The 23,850-nt window shown below is 43.7% G+C and overlaps 1 protein-coding gene across 1 annotated transcript in view; it reads right to left on the bottom strand.

Annotated features, from left to right (window-relative positions):
- Window positions 1-521: 521 nt before the first annotated feature.
- The window catches only part of LOC141102700 (galectin-1-like), a 25,779-nt gene continuing 2,450 nt past the window's right edge, over window positions 522-23,850 (bottom strand). Inside the window, exons 2-4 of the mRNA XM_073591620.1 lie at window positions 6,235-6,293; window positions 3,541-3,712; window positions 522-1,074 (exon numbers count right to left, since the gene is read on the bottom strand). Of these exons, the coding sequence (XP_073447721.1) occupies window positions 931-1,074; window positions 3,541-3,699 (303 nt within the window). The 5' untranslated portion in view covers window positions 3,700-3,712; window positions 6,235-6,293 and the 3' untranslated portion in view covers window positions 522-930. The remainder of the gene's footprint in view (window positions 1,075-3,540; window positions 3,713-6,234; window positions 6,294-23,850) is intronic.

The following is a 23,850-nucleotide window of genomic DNA, read 5'->3' as shown; positions in this document are numbered from 1 at the left end:
GCTGCTACCCCTTCTTTACTACTACTACTTACATACACCAATGATGGGGCACTATTCCTCCCAATGACATCAACAATGGGGCTCAATTACTTCCACTGACACTAAAGAAAGGGCATTGTTTTTTCCCACTGACATCAGGACCTGTTCTACGCCCAGTGATCACAGTCCGGCCCCCCTAATGTCTGAAGGACTGTAAACTGGCCCTTTTTTTGAAAGTTTGGAGACCCCTGCGTCTAATCTACTATCCTTACACTGAGACTAAAGCTGCTCCAGTAACTCCTACCCCCAGCATTGCCCCTGCCCATTCTGGGGTATTACTACATTCACTGCCACAACTACTACCCATACCCTACCACTGCCTGTGCCGGGCAAATCCACTGCAGCTGCTCTTTTTGTGTATGTAATTTACATAGAGTTGGACCTTATGACATTTTATTTTTCTCCATGTAATTGTTGAAAGTTTATGGTTAAAGCTTGGAATAAATTTCTGTATACAGCTTTCAGTCTGGAGCCAGAAAAAATTTGATATGAAAGATCTTTATTGGAAAATATAAGAAATCAGACAGAAAATGTTACATTAACACACTGTTGGTTACTGTGTGCCATTTATAAGTAATGCAACAAACCTCCAGCAGAGCAAACAATACAAAGTCATTATCACTAAATAATAAATTGATTGGTATGATCAAACACAATAGAGCTCATTGAATTTTTTTTAAGTGTGGATGAAATTAATTTCTAGCAAAAGAACTGAGCAAAGCACAATGTATGTCTACATGAGCAGCAAGGATTCAGATTGGAGAGCATGGGGGGGGGGGGGGGTTTACAAAGGAGGATTAAAGAATTTTTTCTTCTCTGTCCACTATGGCCATTTCACAGAGCCTGGGTATGGACACGTGGGGACAGGCAGCTCCTCTGTTGTGGGATTCTTCATTGTAGTGTGATGGACTTGGACGTAAAGTTTTCCACAGATAGGAATGTGATGTCCGTTATGGGAAAGCGGATTGGAAATAAGAAAGGATTTCCGGTAGGTAATCGTACGGTGATCTTATCTTGCTCAAATGTGAAGGAAACCTGTAAGAAAAGAGGTGGCACAATGTCAGCTTGCTGGGCTATAAAAAGTCAATGAGTGTTGGCTGTAGAGACAAAGACTTCACCACCATACTGTTCTTTTCAACACAAATCTTTCCATAAGATGATATGTGTATGTAGCTTTTCTTATGTATTCTTTATTTATGTGTTGCAGAAAATTGTTAATGGAAAGTAAAAATGGAAGGATGTGCTTCTGTGCTGAAATGTTTAAGTGACAGGGTCTCTGAGGATGGTGTATCTGTCACCTAGAACAATGACTGGAGCCCTCAGGAGATTCATAGCTGTTGACCAGTTTGCAGTTCTGGTATGGCAGGCATTATCACCCAGGGTTCCCTCAGAGGTTTCTAGGGGTTATCTTGAGCTGTGGCTGATTAACCTCCCATTTAATGGTTCCTGATTATTTTGGGGCCCAACACCACTTCCTGGGGCCAGCTTCAAACACCAATGATCTTTTTGCTGCCTGTAAGAGTGGAATGACCACCACTGTAAGTTGGGTATTCTTACTACTGGCCACCAATGTAAGGGACATTTTATTCCACTGACTACCAATGAATTGGTACCTGAACACTTTTCAAGGGTTCCTCTGGGGCAAAAAGGTTGAGAAGTGTAGCTGGCATAGAATACAGCAGCCTTTCCATTATCCTACAACTACCACAAACATGCCAAAGGCTCGACTGTGCACTGAGGATCTGGCATTAGACCAGTGGTTCTCAACTCCAGTCCTCAGGACCCACCAACAGGCCAGGTTTGCAAGATAGCTGAAATACATCACAGGTGATATAATTTGCTGCTCAGTGATTGCAGTATTCTAGTCTGCAACTCCAAGGTAATACTTAAAATCTGGCCTGTTGGTGGGTCCCGAGGACTGGAGTTGAGAACCACTGCATTAGACAGTGAATCCTAGGGGGCAGGGCTTAACATTTGATGTTTGTATAATACAAGGGAATGTTATACCTCTTGGTTGTTATTTTCAATAATACTGTTTGTCTATTATCTGCAGATCACCAGGAACAAACCATGTCTGCAATGTATCTAATTCTTACGCCTATTTCTATACTGATAAAAAAAAAAAAACAAACACCCCCCCACACACACACACACACACACACACACACACACCAAACTCCCACTTCCAGGGGCCCCAATACATGCCTGCCTGATAAGGGCCACATGTGCCACCATCCCAGCCATGGCTCCAATTCATATGTGTCCTTGATAGGGGTCCCATCTACTATGAATGGCTTGGGGTAAATGAGAATACAATTATTCTGGGTCAGTTATTTCCTATTCTACCCCATATAGAATTAAACCATCTCACTTTTAGTGTCTGAGGAATTCTGCCCCCAGAGAGAAATGTAGATGAACATCAGCAGTAATATCCATTCCCCGTATCCCCCCCAATCACGCACATTGGTATCCTCCTGTTTTCCTTCCCATCACACACATTGGTAGCTCCTTTGTACTCCTCCCCCGGCACACATATTGGATACTCCCCTATATACTGCCCCTGGCATTCACATTGGATCCTTTCCATTATTCTATCCCCAGCACCGACAATGGTCCCCCCTGTATCCCATCCCCAGCACACACATTGGTCTCTATAACAGATTTGTAGCATGATGGTGATGAGCTTCAGTTCCTTGCCACCCCCCCCCCCCCCCCCCCCCACTACTCCCCAGATTGAGCCTTTACAGGGGACCTTATAGTGACATTTCCTTATCCCCATTCCATCTTCCTATAATAATTATCTCACAAACAGAACATTTCCAATAACACACACATACACAAAATAGAAATGAAAGGTTACATGAAAAATTTCACAAGCCGATAATTCTGACGATCAGTGATCTGATCAACAGAAACCATTCACTAGGTGGTATATCATAGCACACAATGGCAGCATGATGGAATCCATTGGATCTTCCTATGTGGGAGATTCTCATCCTTCATGGAATGAGCTGAAGGGGCGACCATCATAGCAAAGCCTTTATACCCTTCACCTGAGCTGTCACTGGCTCCCTACTGAACCTTTCGTGGATGGATATTATTTATTTATTTCAGGTACTTATATAGCACACTCAATTTACGCAGCGCTTTTCATATACATTGTACATTCATATCAGTCCCTCTCCTCAAGGAGCTTACAACCTAAGGTCCCTAACACACATTCATACATATACTAGGGCCAATTTTATGGGGTTTACTAAAACTGGAGAGAGTAAAATCTGGTGCAGCTCTGCAAAGAAACCAATCAGCTTCCAGTTTTTTTTTTTTGTCAAAGCTTAATTGAAGAAGCTGAAGTTAAAAGCTGATTGGCTCCCATGCACAGCTGCACCAGATTTTGTAGTCTCCAGTTTTAGTAAATAACCCCTCAATGTGTCTAATATAAACAGTGATGTCACTTTGCCCCATCCAACATTTGTCCCGCCCCTCCCAGTGTAGACGTACCTTGGTGCTTGATCCCGTCTGGAAGGGGAAGTAGCCTTCCTTCTGCTCAGCTCCCCAGGTACCGCCATTCCTTGAGTTCAAGACTATTTTGCCCTTGTCTCCACGATAGTCAAATCGAGGTTCAAAGTGTATCACTAAATTACTAGGATCTTTTCCCATGTTTATGATGAAACTAGAAATACATAAAAAATGATTATTTCGCTCAGCCGACCTTGTTGGATATAATACTCCAGTCATTCACCAGTGGTCCTCCCATGGGTTTCAGAGGGACTTCTGACACTTTTAATGATAGTTCCTGATATCAAATTATGTTTACATTTTCCAAAAATCACCCAAGATATCTGCCCCAACTGTAGATAAAGTGCTTTGAGGTCCCCCGGAAAAAAAGTGCCTTAAAACAAATTGCTGAGCCAAAATATTAAAAAAATTATTAATGAAGTGTACTCCTGTGCTACCGGTAATATGTGTTTATTGGAAACAATCAGTTACCATGTAATTATTACATTGTAATAGCTGCGCAAAAGCACTAAATGGTGTTCCCACAAGGATGTATCACGTAAAATAGAATCAAGTGATGCTGCGCTGTTAATATACATAAAATAAACATAAAATGAGTGAAGTTATGTGCAAAATCTTAATCCAAAAACAATAACGTGCTCCAATATAGAATGTTATCTGCAACTTAATATCTTTAATCCACAATCCTGTGTATATTGTAATATTTTATACAGTGTGTCCTTATAGATATCCAACAAAGTGAAGTCTGTGCTAATATTGATTGAATCAGTCTAGTGGGCTCCATTTGCAAAGCCGTACCTTTCCCCTTAAAGTGGAAGCAAACCCTCCTATTGTTTTCGGCCAAGGAAGTCAATGTGACAGTTAGCATACCTGAAATGCTGGGAATGTAACGTGCAACGTGTTTTTTAAAAATGTTACATCGTTGAGTTTACTTCCGCTTTAAAAAATGCTGTAAAATACCGTGTTTTTCAAAAAGTTTTTGGACATTCACAAAAAAACGCTAATAAACTGGCTGACATATTTATTTACATTAATAAATAGGCAAGTCATTAGGGAGCAAGTGGCCGCCGCATCCTTAATAACTGATGAGTCATCACCTGTCATCGGGGTTCTCCGCTGATAGCTGAATGTAAAAAAAGAATTTCCGGCAATTAAAAAAAAACTGATGTGCCCCCCCCACCAATCCATATCAGTCCCTTTGGGTGTGGTATGGATTTTTAAGGAAACCCTCATGCCAAAATGTTTAAAAAAAAAAAAAAAAAAAAAAAAAAAAAAAAAAAAAGTGTGGTGTCCCCCCCCCAAAATCCATACCAGACCCTTATCTGAGCATGCAGCCCAGCAGGTCAGGAAAGTGAGGGAACAAATGAGCACACCCCCTCCTGAACCCTACTCATCCCCCCCCCAAAAAAAATGCATAGTGTAAAAAAAAAAAAAAAAAAAAAAAAATGAAGTTTTTGACAAGTCTTTTATTAAAAAAAAAGTAATATAACTTTTAAAAATGCCCCATCCCCCAGTGTAGATCCAACGTCAATGACGACATCACCGCCAATCCAAAAAAAAAAAAAGTACACTTCCACCGTCTGACAGTTCTTAAATAACTAAAGGGGCGAGTTTATAAGAACCAAATGCCTCGCTGTGCCATAGAAAGGACTACACTGAGTCAATATCCTGCCAGGGATCTTCTTACAATTTTACATTTGCAAACTCCTCGTAAGAAAGAACAAAACAGTAATGCTGGAATTCTAATAATAAGCAAAAGACACATTTATGCAACTTTGGTTCCGGGCACCTACTTTAGGACACCTACCCCTATATATACCGGAGCACTGGGAGATATACTGAGAGGGTCCCTAGTGGGCAGAGGAAATTGGGGGACCAGCAATTTTGGTGACACGGGGGGTGTCTGTATTTGGCATGAAAGTGATACCGTTCATAGATGTTGGGATGTCACATCATGGAGAAAAACACAGACTTTTATAAGAGACTGATTCAACTAAAATTAGCACAGACTTCACTTTGTTGGATATCTATAAGGACATATATAATACCACAGTATACACAGGATTGTATATTAAAGATATAAAGTTGCAATTAATATTTTATATATTAAGTTTTTGGGTGCCCGGCAGTTCTTGGATGTAAAAGAGGTTTTTTCTGGTTGGACTGCAAGCTGCAATCCCAACCCTGCGCTGCTCTCTTACTTCTGGATCTCACACAACCTGGCAGCCAGATGCCCCCGGGATAGACCCAATCTCCAGCCTAGCAGCCCAGGACGTACAACACACGTCTACCCAGACAGCCATCTAGGTGGCACAGAACATAGATCACCTGACTCCACCCGAATATATAGGTTCTCATATATAGCAGGACAAGGGATTCAAGAAAACCCCTGCCCATTGGCTGAGATAACCATATACTCATAACCTGACATTGAGTTGCCCTTCTCATATGTAGTACCACCAAGTACCCGGCCACCTAGTGGTAGAAGAGAAAAGTGCAACAAGGCCAAAGTTAGGGAGAAATCAATAGATCTCTATCAATCGACTAAGATAACTATTCCTGGCAAGTATATTTGTGAGGCGCTCCCTAACTAAACCCCAGAGTGCTACATCAGTATTATACAGAGAGCAGACATATATTGTATAATAAGTAGCCGAGGATAGAATCTTCACCTACTATTGACATCCATGCGGAATGAAGCCCTCCACATCCGCGCAGAAACCAGGTCTAATAGCCTGTATGAGAGAAAGGAGAGAATTATTGCACCCTGTATAATAGAGAGGGGGGGGTGATTATTACACCCTGTATAACAATAATTGCAGCACTCAGAAATTATAATAAGCGCATATTTCACATAAAACTCTCGTGCAAATAATCATAGTATCTGTATAAGAATATTGAAATGTAATTCAATTGATGTGCGATGACATCACAAGTGAAGAGTCCAGTGAATCAATAGTCCCAGAATGGCTTTCTCAACCTTTACCATACAAGTAACAACCGCCCGCTGTGACCTGCCTTCACCATATAGGAAGATTGCTCACTCATCAGAATGTATTGGTCTATGGATAGAACAGCAAAATGCGCTTATTAATCACAATATTTCTCCCTTCCTTCAGTTACGGTTGTTAACTGTGATATTGTTCTCTCTCCAAAGGTGTATCCCTCAGTTCCATCACAAGATTATGACCAGCACTCTCATCTTGTTCTTAAATTAGCATCATTTATGTACACAGTAGGGTTGCCACTTTTTCTTCAAGCCAAACCTGAACACTTTAGTGGCGTACAGCAAAAAAAAAAAAAAAAAAAAAAAATGATTCTTAGTATACACTATAGTGTTGTAACAAACCTGGTTCACCTTTGGGTGCTCCAAATAGAATATTGATGCGGTACACATAGTGCCCCATCACCCTCCTATCAGGTCCTGTTTTGAGCCACATTCCTGTATGAATAATGTGTCCGGGTTTCAGGCGGACTGAAACCCAGACTGTCCGGGTGAATCCCGGACAGGTGGCAACCCTAGTACACAGTCCAAATCCCTTTTCATACCTGCCTTATGGTAATGTATTTAATCCATTTCATAGGTAACAAAAACATTTTTTCCTATCCTGTTTGTTGTGTACATCAAATATCTGAACGGTCTGGAGTATCCCACCTACCCCCTTCCCCACCTTCCATCCTGCATGGAAAGATGTAATGATCTGCCACAATGGAGTAACCCAGAGGGGTGAGACATGTCACATCTCAGAATAGGACCATTATATTTATAAACCCACACATAAATAAAAAGATGAGAAGGGGGAGATATGGAAGTAATGAGTCACTAAGGGCAAGTGTGAAGGAGAGGAGTGTCTGAGCCATACCATTATATACATGTAGCTGGGTGCCAGCCACAATATCATGGACGCAGCGGACACTACCTTCATAACTGCAGACAGGTTAGTTTCTCCCTCTAGTGTTGCACTCAGACTGTTTAAATGATATTCTGAGCCAAGAAGCAAGGAACCATGGGACTTGTAGTCCTGTGTGCACCATAACTGGACATCTGAGTCTTCCTTAGCCTACGCCTCCCAGCAAGCTGCTAACAGAATGGGGGATCATGGGAAAGGCTACTTAAAGTCACACTAAAGATTCAATTTTTTTTAAAATAACAAACATGTCATACTTACCCCCACTGTGCAGCTCGTTTTGCACAGAGTGGCCCCGAATGCCATTTTCTGGGGTCCCCCGGTGGCCTTCTCGGCTCATCCCCGCAAGTGCTCTCCTGAGGGGGTTACCTTGCGGTTGTGCTCCTGAGTCCAACATTTGGCGTCCATAGCGCAATTGTATTTGATTGACAGCAGTGGGAGCCAATGGCTGTGCTGCTATCAATCTATCCAATCAAGATGCAGCGCGTCCTCCTCATGGGACATTCCAGGGCTCAGGTAAGTAAAACGGGGGGGCTGGGGGGGCCGGTAACTGTCAGATGTTTTTTCACCTTAATGCATAGGATGCATTAAGATGAAAAAAAGCGGAGGGTTTACAACCCCTTTAACCACTTGCCACCCACCATATAGCAGAATGATGGCGGCAAAGTGGTTTCAATATCCTGACTGGGCGTCATATGACGTCCGCAGGATATTGACACCCCGCAACACTGATCTAGGTAAAAAGTCTGACGAAGACTCTTTACCATGTGATCAGCCATCTCCAATCACAGCTGATCATGATGTAAATAGAATGAGCCGGTGATCGGCTTTTCCTCACTCACGTCTGACAGACGCGAGTAGAGGAGGGCCGATCGGCTGCTCTCCTGACAGGGGGGTCTGTGCTGATATTTTATCAGCATAGCCCCAGTCGGATCCCACCCAGGACCACCAGGGAAGCCACCCAGGACCACCAGGGAAGCCATTCACACTGGACCACCAGGTATGCCCCTAGAGCCCCAGGGAAATACAAATCTGTGCCCAGGCAGCTGCCAATCAATGCCCAGGCAGTTGCCAATCAGTGCCCACTCACAATGCCTACCAGTGCCACCAGGGATGCCTATCAGTGCTGCATATCACTGGCGCGTATCAGTGCCCATCAGTGCCACCCATAAGAACCCATCTTTGCAGCGTTTCAGTGCCCAGTGTCGCCTATCTGTGCCCACCAGTGCCACCTATCAATGCCCATCAGTGCTGCCTACCAGTGCCACCCATCAGTGCCTATCGTCAGTGCCGCCTTATCAGTGCAAGAGAAAAAAAAAAAAAAACTTATTTACAAAATTTTTTTTAACAGAAACAAAACTTTTATTTTTTTTTAATTTTTGGTCTTTTATTTGTTTAGCAAAAAATAAAAACTGCAGAGGTGATCAAATACCACCATAAGAAAGCTCTATTTGTGGGAACATAATGATACAAATTTAGTTTGGGTAGAGTGTTGTATGACCGCGCAATTGTCATTCAAACTGCGACAGCGCTGAAAGCTGAAACTTGATCTGGGCAGGAAGGTGTAAGTGCCCAGGATTGAAGCAGTTAAGGAGCTGTTTTCTGTGTGCCCACTCTCCTCTCCTGGGACATTCCAGTGAGTATCAAAGCCATAGCTCCCAACTGTCCCTGATTTCGAGGGACTGTCCCTGATTTGGAGCAATGTCCCTCTTTCCTCCTCATTTGTCCCTCATTTTGGTCTGATCCATATAGTTGTATATAAAATGAACTTTTTAGCTTTCAAAAAGTGTTTCCCAGTGCTAAACCTTTCATCCAAATTCTAAATTGTTGCCTTTGTAAATTTTAAAAGCCAATATAAAGGAATATTAATACTTAAAAAAAAAAAGCCCTTGTGGATTTAGTCAACTTTTTTTGGCTAATTCTCCTTTAAGGGGGTGTGGCAGGGGGCGTGTCCTATGCCTACATACATTTGCTAGTCGGTGTCCCACATTTCCATCTCAAAATATTGGAGGTATGTCAAAGCTGTTGTCCGGCTGCAGGAACCACGGTCTACCAAGACCCTGTGAGCCATAGCTGCTGCTCCACGGTTGAACCTGCATTTCCGGGCACCATTAAAAGATCATCTGCTTCTGCCTGGTGATCGGTGGACCTCGCAGTGGCGCTGACCTGGACCACTGTGTTCCACATCTAACTGACCTTCAGCATCTACCCATCCACCGGTTGGTGTGGGGACCCTGCATCGCTTCCTGTGTGTGCTGACTACTTCCAGGACCTGGTGAGCGGGCTTAGGCCCCAAACCCCCATTTTCTTCAGTAACACTCAGAATATGGACACTGCATGCAGACAACATAACCGGAATTACAAAAGGAACTTTCCACTTCTGCTATAACCCCTTCTTACTTGTTGACTGCTAAAAGTGGTTGTTAAGCCACTCTGACTAATTTATATCATCCGCTCTGAGTCCTAATCCTGTGTCCCCCTGTGTATGATTTATAAAAAAAATGCCAATTATACCTCATTTCAGAGCGCCCATTGACGCTCTCTCCTCTCCCTGTCTGACAGCTGCAATGGGCGGGATTCCCCCACTGACATCAGGTGTGATGAGGAGAAGAGGAGAGTGCTGGCTGATCACGTGAGTGCCGATTGGCACACTGAAATGAGGTATAATCAGCTTTTCTTTTATAAATCACACACAGGGGAACACAGCATTGATATGAAAATAACACTGTTACTTCAGCAGCAGGAGGGGCGAGGGCGGGCACTGTCACAAGCTGACAGGTAGGGAGTGGAGGGGGGAGCGCAGACAGGAGAGAGCGAATGCCGGAGGCACGTAAACTGACCACAGTGTCAGGGCTCAGCAGCCATAATGAACCGTGGTCAGTTTACAGGGGGAGGGAAGAAACTGGCAGGATCAGCCAGGTATTTCAGGTGTGGGGGAGGGGGGATTACAAAGCACAATCGCTGTGCTGTATAACATGCTTTAAAATGACAGGATCCAGTTTTTTTTTTTAAGTTAGCAAAATGCTTTAAACCCCCTGAGGATTTGTTACCACACTACTGAGCTCCAACGTGCTGGTGAAGACCGTGTTCAGGCCTGACACTCGGACTACCCTTATTCCATTATTAGCAGGGTGTGAACTTACCCAACTAGAGTTTAAGGCTGGGTTCACACTAGAAATGGCTGTGGATCGCACAGGAGCGCTGTGCGTCCCTGCTCCCCATTTCAGGGACGAATCAGGTCTGATTCTATGCCTGAATTCGGCCCTGAAACGGAGCCAAAGATGCACAGCGTTTTTGTGCAGTGCGCTCCGCAGCTGAGATATGTGAACCGGCTCCATAGGGAGCCAGTCCTGCTATGCGAATTATATGCGGGGAAATGCACATCTAATTCGCATAGGTTTGAACCTGGCCTAACCCTTCACTATAGGATTAGGGTTCCCTGAGTAAAGCCCTTTCTAGCCATAGTCTCCCCACCAGCGAGTCCTCTTTGCATATTCAGGTACTCAGTGTTTACTATTCTCTGCATAATTAAGTGTTTTTGCTCATTACTGTTTGTCTTTTTCATCCTGAAGTTACTTAATTGTCTGGTGTTCTATCCAACCAACCCTAGATGCTGTTCCAGGGATTGGCTGACTGACCCCCTAAAATCTATTGTTTGCCTTATATTGACAATACAGAAATCTTCTGTGTTCAGTTTACATTGTGTCCTCATTCCGACCTCACGTCGGAACTTAGGGTGTTAGAGGGAATGGGAAGTTCCCCGGGTCAGGGCAGCACAAGAGGACAAGCAACATCCAGTGGCCCTTATGGAGGTAGCGCTACATACATGTACAGTATATACCTATAGCGGTATCCCCGACCTCCAAAGGCCTAATGGTGACCTCCAGAGTCAGGGAGAGCTGACATCCTTCTTTGTAGAGTGGGTTACTAGACATGGTGGGTGTAATGCAAGATAAAATAATTGGGCGCCGGTCACTTTTTGAATGCGAACAAAAGAGATTTACTATCTCTTAACAAGAACTGGGGAGAGAGGGTTAGGGCCAGGACACCCTAATGCCCTGTACACAAGATAGGATTTTCTGACAACAAAAATCCTGTTTTTTTTCCTGACGGATGTTGGCTCTAACTTGTCTTGCATACACACGGTCACACAAATCTTGTCGGAAATTCCGAACTTCAAGAACGCGGTGACGTACAACATGTACGACGAGCCGAGAAAAATTAAGTTTAATAGCCAGTGCGGATCTTCTGCTTGATTCCGAGCATGCGTGGAACTTTGTGCGTCGGAATTGTGTACACACGATCGGAATTTCTGACAACGGACTTAGTTGTGGGAAAATTTGACCTGTACCCACACCACTCCCCACACCCAGCAACACTATACCTACCAACCACTCCCCACACCCAGCAACACTATACCTACCAACCACTCCCCACACCCAGCAACACTATACCTACCAACCACTCCCCACACCCAGCAACACTATACCTACCAACCCCCCACACCCAGCAACACTATACCTACCAACCACTCCCCACACCCAGCAACACTATACCTACCAACCACTCCCCACACCCAGCAACACTATACCTACCAACCACTCCCCACACCCAGCAACACTATACCTACCAACCACTCCCCACACCCAGCAACACTATACCTACCAACCACTCCCCACACCCAGCAACACTATACCTACCAACCACTCCCCACACCCAGCAACACTATACCTACCAACCACTCCCCACACCCAGCAACACTATACCTACCAACCACTCCCCACACCCAGCAACACTATACCTACCAACCACTCCCCACACCCAGCAACACTATACCCACCAACCACTCCCCACACCCAGCAACACTATACCCACCAACCACTCCCCACACCCAGCAACACTATACCCACCAACCACTCCCCACACCCAGCAACACTATACCCACCAACCACTCCCCACACCCAGCAACACTATACCCACCAACCACTCCCCACACCCAGCAACACTATACCCACCAACCACTCCCCACACCCAGCAACACTATACCCACCAACCACTCCCCACACCCAGCAACACTATACCCACCAACCACTCCCCACACCCAGCAACACTATACCCACCAACCACTCCCCACACCCAGCAACACTATACCAACCAACCACTCCCCACACCCAGCAACACTATACCAACCAACCACTCCCCACACCCAGCAACACTATACCAACCAACCACTCCCCACACCCAGCAACACTATACCAACCAACCACTCCCCACACCCAGCAACACTATACCAACCAACCACTCCCCACACCCAGCAACACTATACCAACCAACCACTCCCCACACCCAGCAACACTATACCAACCAACCACTCCCCACACCCAGCAACACTATACCAACCACTACCCACACTATACCCATAACTACCCACACCCAGCAACACTATACAACAACTGACAACACTATACCCACCACTACCCACACCCAGCAACACTATACCCACCATTACTCATACTCAACAGCAATATATGCAACATTGCTAACACCCATCAACAACTAACAACTCCCAACAACACTTTTCTAACCACTGCCCACACCCAATGGCCCTATACCCACCAATGCCCCTACCCAGTAGCACTATACCAACCACGCCCAGCAAGCTATGCCCCCCACTGTCCCCACAGAGCAAACACTATACCCATCAATACCAACAGGCAGCAACCCTATACTAACCTATTCCCACACCCAGCAACCCTACACCAACCTATGTCCACACCAAGAAAACCTATACCCACCACTGTCCTCTCCCAGCAACACTATACCAACCACCGCCCACACCCAGCAGCACTACACCCACCACTGCTTACAGTCCACAGAACCCATTTGTTCAGCTTTTGCAGCTTCCATCGGTGCTCATACTCACATAATCTGCCATCTTGCTGACTTATCAGACGCCACCCAGGTGTACTTCAGGTAATGCAGGAAGAGCTTCAGTGACCTCAAAATTCGTTAGAGACCAAATAAGACACAGGGGAACAAGCTGGAGAGTGTTCATAAGATCTCTGACCTTTACTGAATACCACAGTGCCTTATATGGAAAAGAAAGAAGGGAGGAGCCGTGTTTTAATGCATATCAGGGCCGGTGTTCTGCCATATAGTGTCCTCGTATCAAATAGCGTCCGCCACGTACGGAGGAGCAGGAGATGCCGAAAATGCCCGAAGTTGATCAGCTGACCATCAGCTGTACACGGCGCTCGGGCACTTGTTAGCGATGGCAGTGTAAGAGGGCCCCTCGCGGGCTCGCTTCGCTCGCCACGCTTCGGGCACGGCCTCGCTGCGCTCGGCAAATATTTATTCTAACTCTATGTCCACTTGGATAGTGGGGAATGATCCTGGACATAGGGTAAGAATAAATGCGCAGGCGCCGTGTACAGCTGACGATCAGCTGTTGAACTTCGGAGACTTTCGGCGTCTCTTTTGTCCTCCGTACTGCGCCTGCGCAGTACAGGGAGGACACTATATGATAGGGGACTGAATTCGATAAGACACCGGATTAACATAGGGGCTGGTGGAGCTGCAGCTCCAGGCCCCTCCCTCAATATAGGCCCCTCCCTCAATATAGGCCCATGGCAGTGGCTTATGGATATCTGTGTGCCTTCCTGAAGGAAGAGAAGCCCTCTGTACACATGGAGGAGACAAGAGTCAGTGCAGCCGAGTCCTGTCTCTGTCCATGCCTCCTGACTCCTATCACAGGATCTGTTCACTCACACAGATCCTCAGTGTCTGGGGGAGGGGCGCTGATGTTCTAACCAGCAGGAGCCCGGGAGGAAGGACATCTTACATGCTGCTGTTGAGATAAGGTCAGTACATTTGTTAGGGAGGTGTTTTATTGTGCTAGGGGAAAGACTGCTGCTTCCCCCCATGTAATGTGCCCAGTATGTCATGTCCATTGCAGTGCCCACCATGTAATGTGCTGTGCCCACCATGTCATGTCCATTGCAGTGCCCCCATGTAATGTGCTCAGCTGTGCCCGCCATGTCATGTGCTGTGCCCACTATATAAGGTCCTGTGCCCACCGTGTGCATGTGCTGTGTTGTGCAGTAAAAATAAATAATGATATTTGAAGCGCTTCACAATGAGCAAATTTAAAATGAATCACAATTTTTTGTGCTTTTTATTTCCAAATATTCATAATTTGAGCCCAAAAAATGTGACATGTGTACCAACATCAGAAAGCAAAATGTAATTCCCCAAAATTTGAGGGTAATATTCTACTCTCACCCACAAAAAAACACCAAATATCACAGAATAAATCAAGAAGAATAACTCTTGAGTAATGTAATTCCATCACCTGTATGTCCATAGAAATGCAGTATTTATGTGTAGTTATGTGTAGTTATGTGTAGGAGGTTCTCACATGTGGCAGCTCTGTAGCTTAGAGGTTAGAACTTCTGCTTAGTATTCCTGAGTGTCTGGGTTCAAATCTTAAATCATGCTGCTTCATGTAGAGAAGTTGTCTCATCTCCCAGGTCCTATAACTATGTCTAAATGTAATAGTTATGTGTAGGAGGGTTCCACCACCATTGTAAGTCTTTTCCAGGTACACTATTTAGCCAAAAGTATTGGGACGCCTGCCTTTACACACACATGAACTTTAATGGCAGCCCAGTCTTAGTCCGTAGGGTTAAAATTTGATTTGTCCCACCCTTTGCAGCTAGAACAGCTTCTGGGAAGGCTGTCCACAAGGTTTAGTGTGCCTATGGGAATGTTTGATCATTCTTCCAGAAGTGCATTTGTGAGGCCAGGCACTGATGTTGGATGAGAAGGCCTGGCTCGCAGTCTCTACTCTAATTCAGCCAAAAGGTTTTCTATTGGGTTGAGGCCAGGACTCTATGCAGGCAAGTCAAGTTTCTCCACCCCAAACTTGCTCATCCATGTCTTTATGGACCTTGCTTTGTGCACTGGTGTGCAGTCTGTTCCCACAAAGTTGTGAGCATGAAATTGTCCAAAATGTCTTGGTATGCTGATGCCTTAAGAGTTCCCTTAACTGGAACTAAGAGGCCAAGCCCAACCCCTGAAAAACAACCCCACATCATAATCCCCCCTCCACCAAATCATTTGGACCAGTGCACAAAGCAAGGTCCATAAAGACATGGATGAGTGATTTTGGGGTGGAGGAACTTGACTGGCCTGCACAGAGTCCTGACCTCAACAGAACACCTTGGGGATGAATTAGAGAGGAGACTGTAGGTCAGGCCTTCTCGTCCAACATCAGTGCCTGACCTCACAAATGCACTTGGAAGAATGGTCAAACATTCCCATAGACACACTCCTAAACCTTGTGGACAAGAAGATTTGAAGCTGTTATAGCTGCAAAGGGTGGGCCAAATGAGTTTTGAATCCAATACTAATACTGGGATGCCATTACAGTTCATGTGCGTTTAAAGGCAGGCGTCCCAATACTTAGGCCAATATATTGTGTATTGCTTGTGACACTGAGCATGGCTATGGACTTAGGGCTGGTTCACACCACAGAGATGCAGAGAACATGTGTGGGGCTGCCTGGTGGCTAAGTGGGTAGCAGTTCCATCTAGCAGCACCTGGGATGTTGGTTCAATTCCCCAACATGCTTGTGTTGCAGTTTATATGTTCTCCCTGTGTGGGTTTCTCACCACAATCCAAAGACATGCTGGTATTTTATTTGTCTCCTGTCAAAATAGGTTCTAATGTAAGAAAGTTAATTTTGGACTTTATATTGGAAGCTCATTGCAGCCAGGGACTGATGTTAATGTTTATTAGCACTAATCATGCCCAGGGACTTGGACATTTCAAATTTTAGGGTTTACACTGCACAGGTACATATACTTAGAAAACTGTTGCTTTGTTTATGTGGATGCAAATGGACTTTGATCTTTGGCCTGTAGTTGGAGATTTGATGCATATAGCCAAGGACTAACGCAGTTGCGAATAGTATTATGTGTTCCTTCTCATCAGGTGCAATCACTTTAGACATACATGAAGAGACAGATGGAAAGATACTGGTGGGCGTGTACTTCTATTGGGTGTGTCAGTGTGCTAACAATACAACCTCTCTTATATAAAGGCCTGCAGTAGGGGGGTTTGTTTGGCCTTAGAAGGTCAGGTTTTTTTGTTGTGAGGAAGAAGGAATGATATTGGGAGATTTGATGAAATTCTTGTGCGTTTTTTCAATCAAAAGTGGGTTTATGTGGCCATGCTGTCAATGTTGTGTGTGTGTATTGTTCCTGTCTGATCATGCAAACATCATTTGGAAGCATCTGCTGACCTTCTACTCCTCTACCTTCTACTTGTTTTGAAGAAGTCTTTTGTAATATTATGTGGGAATGCTTTGTAAGAATGACTGTTAAGTATGTTTCTATAATCTTGCAGATAATGTGATGTGTTGCCCGCTATACACTGAAATTAAAGCTGTGTCCACTCTAAGGTTTTGTCTAATTTTAGATTGTAAGCTCCTATGAGCAGGGCCCTTAAAATCCCTTGCTAAATGTAGCACCATATATCCTGTCCAAACTTTTTTGAAGCTAGTAAATGTAAATTTTATTTTTTTTTCTACTGGTAAAATAAAAGTACATTATTGAGCTTTTGTTGTGATTTTTTTTTTTCCCTTCTACTTTTCTCTTTAGTTTTTGTGGGTGGTGGTTTTCGGAAAGTGCAGTATCTCTTATATTTTATTTCAATATATATTTGTGCCCCAAAAAACTAATCTCTTTGCCCTGGTTCACATTGATGCTACTTTGAAATCGCGCTACTTCACTTGAAGTAGCAGGATTTCAAAGTAGCAAGGTCAGTGTGATTTCAGGTGCAACTTGATAGAAGCCGTGTGGCTTCATACATAGATGTCTATTGAAGTCGCACCTGAAATCGGCAAAAGTAGTGCAGGAACTACTTTAGCAAATTGGTGCGGCGCCACAAAAATGTTGCATCGATTGGAACAGTGTCATTGCTGCCAATAGTCATGCGATTTGATCTCCCAAATCACATGACAAATCGCTCCAATGTAAACCTAGGCTTCTGCAAGTTAATGATAAAGGTGGAATCTTTATATATAACAGCTGTGGAGAAATGCAGGTAATGAATTCAGCTGGTGGATAGGCAGTGTTGTATGTGTCAGCTCTTGTAATTTGACATGTCAAATCTGTGGCAATTGCACTGTTCTAATTGGTGCGATTTGTATTGATATCTGTGCAGAAACCTGCATGGATGTCTCTGATGTTACCTCCACAGTTGGGACTGACATGCAGGAATGAAATTGTGTGAGTTCAGCTGAACGATTTCCTCCCTCTGTCAGTGTGAACCAGGGCTCAAACTGGGCCTTTTGTCTTTGTAATTCACCTGCTGCTAACCCAGGGACACCATTTCTTATCAAACTCCCTTAAGTTTACCTTCAAATATATGTAGAAATACAGATTTGCATATCTGAAAATAAAAAATACTAATCGTGGTTGAGATCAAATATTCGCAGCTGCAATCAAAAGCGTGGTTTCACCTTCTAACCCAGAAATTAGTCATTGTATGCACCCGGAAGTTCCTGTGCTGGTCAGGATCTCCATCTAGGTGGACATGGTGAGGTCTCTTTAGCAAAGAGGAGGTGTTGCTCATTGGTCGGGTTAGTGTAGGATATGTACTTGTACTTAATCAATGTGGGGGTGGATGTCATAGTTAGATTTGGTGTGGGTGGGGTTCATTGATTTGTTTGGCATCACCACACATTTGCTTCCGTTCCATGTGCACACATCACTTCCTGCATTTGTTCTGCTGATGTAAATCAGTAAGGACTATACAAGTATAAATGAGAGCTCCTTTTATTAAAATATTTATGACTTGTTTCACAGTTGGGCGAATTTTCCAGCAAATTTGGACCTCTGAGTTGCAGGACAAGTTGTACCCCATGATTCTCAATGATAACCATTCATATCTGTGCTACTTTAAGTCACACCAACTTCAAAGTAGTCCCTGTACTACTTTGGTGTGACTTTCATGTGACTTGAGGTATATCGGGTACAATATTACACAGGCATTCCCAGAAGTTGGGGCCAAGTTGCAGTGGCAAAGTGGCAGCAAAATAGTGTGACTTTCAGGTTGCAGCAGTGTGAATGAGATTCAAGGATAACACCACCCTATTGTCACTTGTGCATCCTGAAAGTGTAGCAAATTTATCCCTGCACTACCTTGGTTTGACTTTGATGCAATTTGAGGTCCATACACCACCAGATTACACAGACATTGCTTCAAGTCATGACAAAGCTGTGCAATTTTAAGATCGTACAAGTGCAAATGGGGCCTTATTCAAAGGTGTTATCAATTAATCGCATTAGGTTACTTTCACACTTGGGTGACTTTTTCATGCAGCTTCGGACCTCAGAGTCACATGAAAAGTTGTCCCTCATGATTTCCATACATATTTATTAGAGCTGCACAATTAATTCGTCATCGTGCTTTTTTTCCCCTTTGCGATCTTGAAAAGAGTTTCACGATTCTTTCTATGCAAAGAACTCTCTCTGCTCTTCTGAAGCCACAGCTGTCAAAAGAAAACCGGGAAGTCTGCCAAGAATTAGAACATTCTTTATCAGTGAACTTAACTAGAAACCTTGTAACAATTTGTCAATGAAATAGAATTCTGTGTGAGGAAAGTTTAACCACTTAAACACTAAACATTTTTCTGACATTTGTTGGTTTCAGGTTAAAATCATTTTTTTTTTTTGCTAGAAAATTACTTAGAACCCCCCAACATTATATATATATTTTTTAGTAGAGACCCTAGAGAATAAAATGGTGGTGGTTACAATATTTTATGTCACACTGTATTTGCGCCTTTCAAATGCAATTTTTTTTGGAAAAAACTACTTTAATGAATTAAAAAAAAAAAAAAAAAGAAAAGTTAGCCCAATTTTTTTTTTAGATAACATGAAAGATTTTACGTCGCGAGAATCGTGATCTTTTTATTCTAAGCAAAAAAATTGTGATTCTCATTTTGGCCAGAACCGTACAGCTCTAATATCTATGCAACTTCACCCATGTTCACATAGGTCTGAATTGACATGTCAAATTTCAGTCCAAATCGGCACCTATTGATGGCAATGGAACTGTCCGAATTGGGGCGACGCCACAACAATTCCCAAAAGTAGTTTTTGCACTACTTTGGGCGACTTCAGGGGGCGATTTCTTACCTCCCAACTTTTTGAGATGGGTATAAGGGACACCTATTAGCAAAAGTAGGTAGGTATAGGACACCTTCTTAAAGGAGAACAGTTGAGACCTATGTGATTTCACTAGACATCTGTGCAGGAAAGTGCACTGATGTCTCTGAAATTGCTCACAAAGTCGGGCTGAGTCACACTTGTGCGACTTTGGACATCAGAGTCGCATAACAAGTCATTCCCCATGATTTTCAACGGGTATCATTCATATCTGTGCGACTTCAAGTAACACTGACTTCAACGTAGTCCCTGTACTACTTTGGTCTGACTTTGATACGAGTTGAGGTCCATAAACCTCAAGTTTACACAGGCGTTCCCTGGAATTGCAGCAAAATTGCTGATGCAAAATTGTGGGAAAGTTGCGTGCCTTTCCCTGCGACTCCTGCATCCATAGACCTCAAGATTACACAAGCATTGCTTAAAGTGGCATCAAAATCTTGCAACTTTCAGGTTGCACAGGTGTGAAAGGGGCCTAAGTCACTGTGCTGAGTACTATTATACATAGAATATAAAGTAGTCCCACCATCAAACACTAGTAAATGTATGTTCTCAATATAATTGTGCTCAAATGGCTGAAAATCACACAGATGTATCACCTACTGAAAGCTTGCATTAGACTCAGCAGCATATGCTGAAAAGAGGCGAATGCCTATTAGCCAATGCCACATCAGCATGAGCATGGTTGTTACTATAATATTAATGCCTGAAATGCAAAACATTATTGTATAGAATCAAACATTAGTAAATGTATTTTCTCTGTAGGTAAGTGCTCAGCTCTGTAGCATAGCGGTATACCCTTCTGCCCCCAAAAGTTCAAGCCATGAGTTCAAATCCCACTGACAGCATCACCTTGTGGAAGTGTGCATTGTACTCAGAAGCATAATTAGCCAAAGCACATCAGCTTGCTTTATTCCATATTTTAACTCTTCAAATGCATGCAATGGTATGCACTTATTCAATAATATTATGGTATGGAATTCCAAAATTCAAGGAAAAAAATGTCGTAGGGTCCCCCCAGTACATACCAGGCCCATCAGTATGGACTTTAAGGGGAACCCCACACCAAAATGTAAAATAAATTTGATGTGGGGCCCACCACAATCTATACCAGACCTTTATCCGAGCATGCAGCCTGGAGGGCAGGATGGGGGGGACGAGTGAGCACCCTCCCCTTCTGAACCTTACCAGGCCACATGCCCCAAAGCACCTTTTCCCTATGTTGATGGGGACAAGGGCCTCTTCCCTGACAACCCTGGTCGGTGGTTATTGGTCTGTGGGCAGGGGGTTTATCAGAATCTGGAAGCCCCCTTTAACAAGGGGGCTCCCAGATCCTGCCCCCTATGTGAATAGGTATGGGGTACATTTTACCCCTACCCATTCACCAAAAAAAGCAGTGAAATGTAAAAAAATCAATAGCCAGTTTTTGACAAGTCCTATATTATAAAATAGCTCCGAGCTGTCTTCTTCCCTGAGCCATCTTCTCCAGACGCTGTCTCTCCCTCCTCCATCTTCTCCTCGAGCTGTATTCTCCCAGAGCCGTCTCTCCTACCGCCGCCATCTTCTCCATCTGCTGTGTTCTTCCGCACCGCTGGTTACCCGCTAATAAAAAAAAAAGCTGCTCTTCTTCCACGGTGGTCTTCCTCCGCTGTGTTGTTACCCGCTGTGTGGCGTCTCTTACATAGCCATGGAGCGGACTCTCCGGGTGACATTATCGCATGGTCACAGAAGACCGCCACAAGAAGAGCGTTTTCTTTTTTTATTAGTGGGTAACCGGCTGCGCGGAAGAACACATCAGCGGGAGAAGATGGTGGCAGCAGGAGAGACAGCTCAGGGAGAAGAAATATCAAACACTAGTGAATGTATTTTCTATGTATGACTGTGCTACGCCCAATAGGCTAGTGGTCAGCACTTCTACCTTGAAGAACTCATGGGTTCAAATCCCACAGAGAAATACTAAGAGATTGAATTGGTGAAAAAAGGCAAATGACTATTAGCCAATTAGCCAAAGCAGCATATGCTGAAAATAGGTGAATGCCAATTAGCCAGTGCGCTTTAAATTTGGCTGATTCTATTATATTAACTCTTCAAATGCATTCAATGATAAGTAAGTATTCAATACTATTATGGTGTGAAATTCCAAACACCACACACTAACTAATGGGCAGATTACTTTTTTGTTTGTTTATTTTAATTCGCTTGTGCACTGAAAAAATAAACACAGCTGGTGGATGGTATTTGAACTTGTACTGTGAGTGCTGTGGAGACATCTGAGCAGACCACTAAGCCATTGTGCTAAGTATGAGACCTGCATAATAGTGTAGTATGATTAAAGAATGAATATAAATAATTACCGCTTTATAGTCACCTAAATTAACAATTAAACAACAACATACAACAAATAGGTAACCTAAATGTTTAATACATGAGCTTTACAGAATAGCAGACATTACTATGTAATAATCATTCATAACTGCATTTATTAGCAAAAGAAGGAAAAAACTAGGAATACTAATTGCATCATACATCAATAGATGCACACGAGGTAGAGCACATCTCACATAAAAATGTTTCTTTCGCATACATGGATCATGGTTACAGTGCAGTACTATGTAAAAACTTTGGTAGGAATTGGCATTTGCATATACGCGGAAGCGCTAATTAGCGCCGACTTAGAATTAACTAATGTGTGCTTCCCACTAATTCGCACATTCGCCTGTTGAAATTTTATTTGGCTAAAATGGGAGCTATTATTTGCCATAGTGCCCAGTACTTCCTGGTGCTATAGTAAATGACCCCCAAAGTAACAATTTACATTACCTTATATACGTTACATCAAATAAAAACCCCTGACATCACATGACATGCATGTCATCATACTTTTTTTTTTTTTTAAATATAAAAAAAAAATTTGGATTTTGTTGTCTTTTTTGTCTGAGTATAGATTTATGTTTGTCCCAAGCGTGTTTGAAGCCACTTATTGCTGACTGACTAACTACCTCTGCTGGAGGTCTATTCCAAGCATCAACTACCCTTTCAGTAAAATATTACTTTCTAAAATTAGTTTGGAACTTTCCTCCAGTTAGTTGGAGGTCATGTCCCCGTGTTCTTCATTTTGGCTTCATATTGAAAATCCCACCCTACAGATCCTTATTCACCCTCTTGATATATTTAAAGATTTCAATCATGTCTATCCTTTCTCTTCTTTCCTCCAGACTGGACATTTAAAGTTCCTGTAGTCTCTCCTGATATGTTTTATCCCTCAGACCTTTCACCATGTGTGTTCCCCATCTCTGGACTCGTTCTATCTTTTCAATATCTTTATGTAAATGAGATCTCCAGAAGTGGACACAGTATTCTAAATGAGGTCCAACTAAAGATCTACAAATCAGGACCTCCTTCCTCCTGCTGGTGATCCCTCTAGTGATATAAAGATGTATATAGAAGAATCTGAACCCCCTTCCTCCTGCGGGTGACCCCTCCAGTGATATAAAGATCTATATAGAGGAATCAGGACCTCCTTCCTCCTGCTGGTGTGGTGACCCCTCCAGTGATATAAAGATCTGTATAGAGGAATCAGGACCTCCTTCCTCCTGCTGGTGACCCCTCCAGTAATATGAAGATCTATATAGATGAATCAGGGCCACCTTCCTCCTGCTGATGATCCCTCCAATTATATAAAGATATAGATGAATCAGGACCTCCTTCCTCCTGCTGGTGACCTCCCCCAGTGATATAAAGATCTATATAGAGGAATCAGGACCATTGCCGGTGCTACCACTAGGCAAACTAGGCAGCTGCCTAGGGCACACTGCTGCCTAGGGTGGCCGGCCACTGGTGTTCCTACTCGCCTACAGTGTCAGTGGCGCAGCGACAGCGAAGGACTGTGTCTGTGTCCCGACTCCTGAATGAATGGAAGCAAGCAAACGTTCATTGATGGGCACTGGTAGGCTGCATTTGATGGGTGCTGGATGGGTGCTGGTGAGGCTGCATTTGATGGGCACTTCATTAAAATGGTGGGGTATACATGGGCAGGGCAAAGGGGGTGGAGTTAGGGGTAGAGCCAAGGGGGTGGCAAATTGAGGTTTCGCCTAGGGTGTCAAAAATCCTTTCACCAGCCCTGATCAGGACCTCCTTCCTCCTGCTGGTAA

The sequence above is a fragment of the Aquarana catesbeiana genome, linkage group LG07 (assembly GCF_042186555.1).
Source record: "Aquarana catesbeiana isolate 2022-GZ linkage group LG07, ASM4218655v1, whole genome shotgun sequence".
NCBI classification, from domain to species: domain Eukaryota; kingdom Metazoa; phylum Chordata; class Amphibia; order Anura; family Ranidae; genus Aquarana; species Aquarana catesbeiana.
Note: the sequence above shows the minus strand (reverse complement) of the source record. Positions and strands in the feature narration are given on the sequence as shown.